The following is a 2,500-nucleotide window of genomic DNA, read 5'->3' on the forward strand; positions in this document are numbered from 1 at the left end:
CATGCAGAATGTCAACAGACGCTTAACATACAAGAACTGTCACGTACGGCATAATGCAAGATAATGCAATATGAGTGGCATGAATGACAGCCAGTACACGTTTGTAACTTTAAGTAGCATATGTAATATCTTGACAGTTGCCAAGGTCATTATCTTCAGGACTGTGTGATGTTTATCTGTTAATCGAAGAATCTCAAGACAGCTTAATTTGTTACCAGGCAGTTTTGACACACACACACACACACACACATAAATATAATGTTCGAAACTGTACACACATGTTGTTTAATCTATTGTAAAATCATGATGTATATTAAATAAGAAAATTATGATATCAAAAGAGATTCATCCATAATATCAATATCGGTATTTATTTGAAGGAACACACAAAAAGGTCATTGGACGTGACTAGTAAGGTCGGGATTCGGGTGATGATGGAGACGTTCGATAACGATATTTAACCTCGGTTCGTTGCATTCACTACTACTGCAAGATGCATGATTAAAAACAACAACAACATAACGCTGCTTTTACAACGCAATAGTATTTCCTTCTGGTAAAGAACCATTGTTGCTTATAATCGAAATAGTACATGCAATAAAATTACCCTACAATAACAAAAAAGGGATCGAACTCTAACATGTATGCATACACGAAAACAAGAAAAAAACAAGACATGACCTATTCTGCATGATAAAATATGATCTACTACCATTGAATAACCATTTAAGATTAGGAATAAACTACAGCAAAGTCAAGTAGTAACAGGACAAGGCCATAAAAAGCTAACAATAAGAAACTTTTTTCTTAGGTATAGGGCTCGCTACAGCCGAAGACCTTGCTAGACGTGGTGCAAGGGTCATCATGGCTTGCAGGAACGCCACCAAAGCCGGCAAACTTGCAGGTAAGTCCGGAAGAAAATTGATTGATTCCTTCGCTGTGTTTTATTTATTTATTTATTTATTTTAATATGCATTTAAGTCGTTGCATAAGTAGATTTTTAAAAAGTTCCGATGTCCAGAAAGTTGTTGCTTAAAGAAAGAAATCGAATATACAATCCTCCGCTTTTCATACGAAGCAATATAGCACAAAAGCAACAACATGCTAAAGAAATAAGCAAATGCCTACAGATATAACTAATTATCTTCTCGCCATCATACCACAGAGGAGATTCGCAAAAAGACAGGCAACAAGGAGGTGGAGGTGCGCGTGCTTGACATTTCTGACTTCGACTCCGTGAGAGAATTTGCGCGGGAATTCAAGAAAACAGAAAAACGGTTGGATGTCTTGGTGAGAAAAATTTTATGCTCGTAATAATAATCATGATCATAATGGTAATGATGATGATAATAATAATGATAATGATGGTATTGATAATTAATAATGATAATGATGGTATTGATAATTAATAATGATAATGATACTACTACTAATAAAGATGATAATAATAATAATGATAATAATAACCGTAATAAGGATAATCATAATGTTAATTCAATTAGCAAAAGCCAGGGGGCGGTTGTTTGGTGTATTTTGTAAAATTTTCAAAAGTACTTTTTTTTTCTTTTTCTTAAAAAAAATTCCTGAAAGTTTTGGTAAGACTGTTGCAAAAATACTAGTGTTTATAGTTTACATAATTTTCTATCCTTTTTCCAAGCTAAGATGCGGTACATCTATATTTCGAAAAACTCTAGAACACTCTCTAATATCTGTCATTTTTACATTAAATGATATAAAGCGTTTACCCCTTAGACGTCTTGGTGAGAATGTCAGAATACCAGGAAACAAGTGCTTATTGTATTTTGCATAATTTGACTCAATATTCGAAAGTGATGTTTGGTATAGCTAGTTTATAATTCTTAGAATGTTCCATTGTCCTTTCTGTTATTGATGTTACTCAATAATAATAATAATAATAATAATAATAATGATAATAATAATAATAATGATAATAATAATGATAATAATAGTAATGATGATAATAATAATAACAATATCAATAATAATACTGATAATAACGATATCAATAATAACATTAATGATGATAACCAGTATAATGATTATAATGATGATTACACTACTACTACTACTAATAATAATAACAATGACAATCACATCAAACTAATAAAAAGTTAAGACCCTACATCATTCAGATCCACAATATCACAGCGACCCAATGTAAGATCCATAAAATGCTATCACCAAGACAGTTGCCATTCCAGCATGGCAACCATATCAGGCGCATAGCGTTCTCACATTCGCTGACCTTTGACCTGGCTCTCCGTCCCAGATAAACAACGCAGGTGTGGGTATTCCCGATAAGAGAATGACCAAGCAGGGGTTCGAGCTGACCATGGCCACAAACCATTATGGCCATTTCCTCCTTACTAATCTATTGCTTGGTATGTTCTTAAGCATCGTCTAATGTATCCTTAAGATATTATGTTATTGCATAGCTTATCATTTTTAAGTAGTGATATGCAATATGTCCTTACTGTAC

At 33.1% G+C, this 2,500-nt stretch overlaps 2 protein-coding genes across 3 annotated transcripts in view; one reads left to right on the top strand and one right to left on the bottom strand.

The window, feature by feature from the left end:
• LOC122249032 (uncharacterized) overlaps positions 1-2,500 on the bottom strand; it is a 25,249-nt gene that overhangs the window by 10,445 nt on the left and 12,304 nt on the right. The gene's annotated exons all lie outside the window — the stretch shown is intronic.
• The window catches only part of LOC122249031 (retinol dehydrogenase 13), a 6,912-nt gene that overhangs the window by 539 nt on the left and 3,873 nt on the right, over positions 1-2,500 (top strand). The window contains exons 2-4 of the mRNA XM_043009529.2: positions 812-904; positions 1,166-1,290; positions 2,291-2,402. Of these exons, the coding sequence (XP_042865463.2) occupies positions 812-904; positions 1,166-1,290; positions 2,291-2,402 (330 nt within the window). The remainder of the gene's footprint in view (positions 1-811; positions 905-1,165; positions 1,291-2,290; positions 2,403-2,500) is intronic.

The sequence above is a fragment of the Penaeus japonicus genome, unplaced genomic scaffold, assembly GCF_977035675.1.
Source record: "Penaeus japonicus unplaced genomic scaffold, GWHDUDI00000001_assembly GWHDUDI00000029, whole genome shotgun sequence".
Taxonomy (NCBI): domain Eukaryota; kingdom Metazoa; phylum Arthropoda; class Malacostraca; order Decapoda; family Penaeidae; genus Penaeus; species Penaeus japonicus.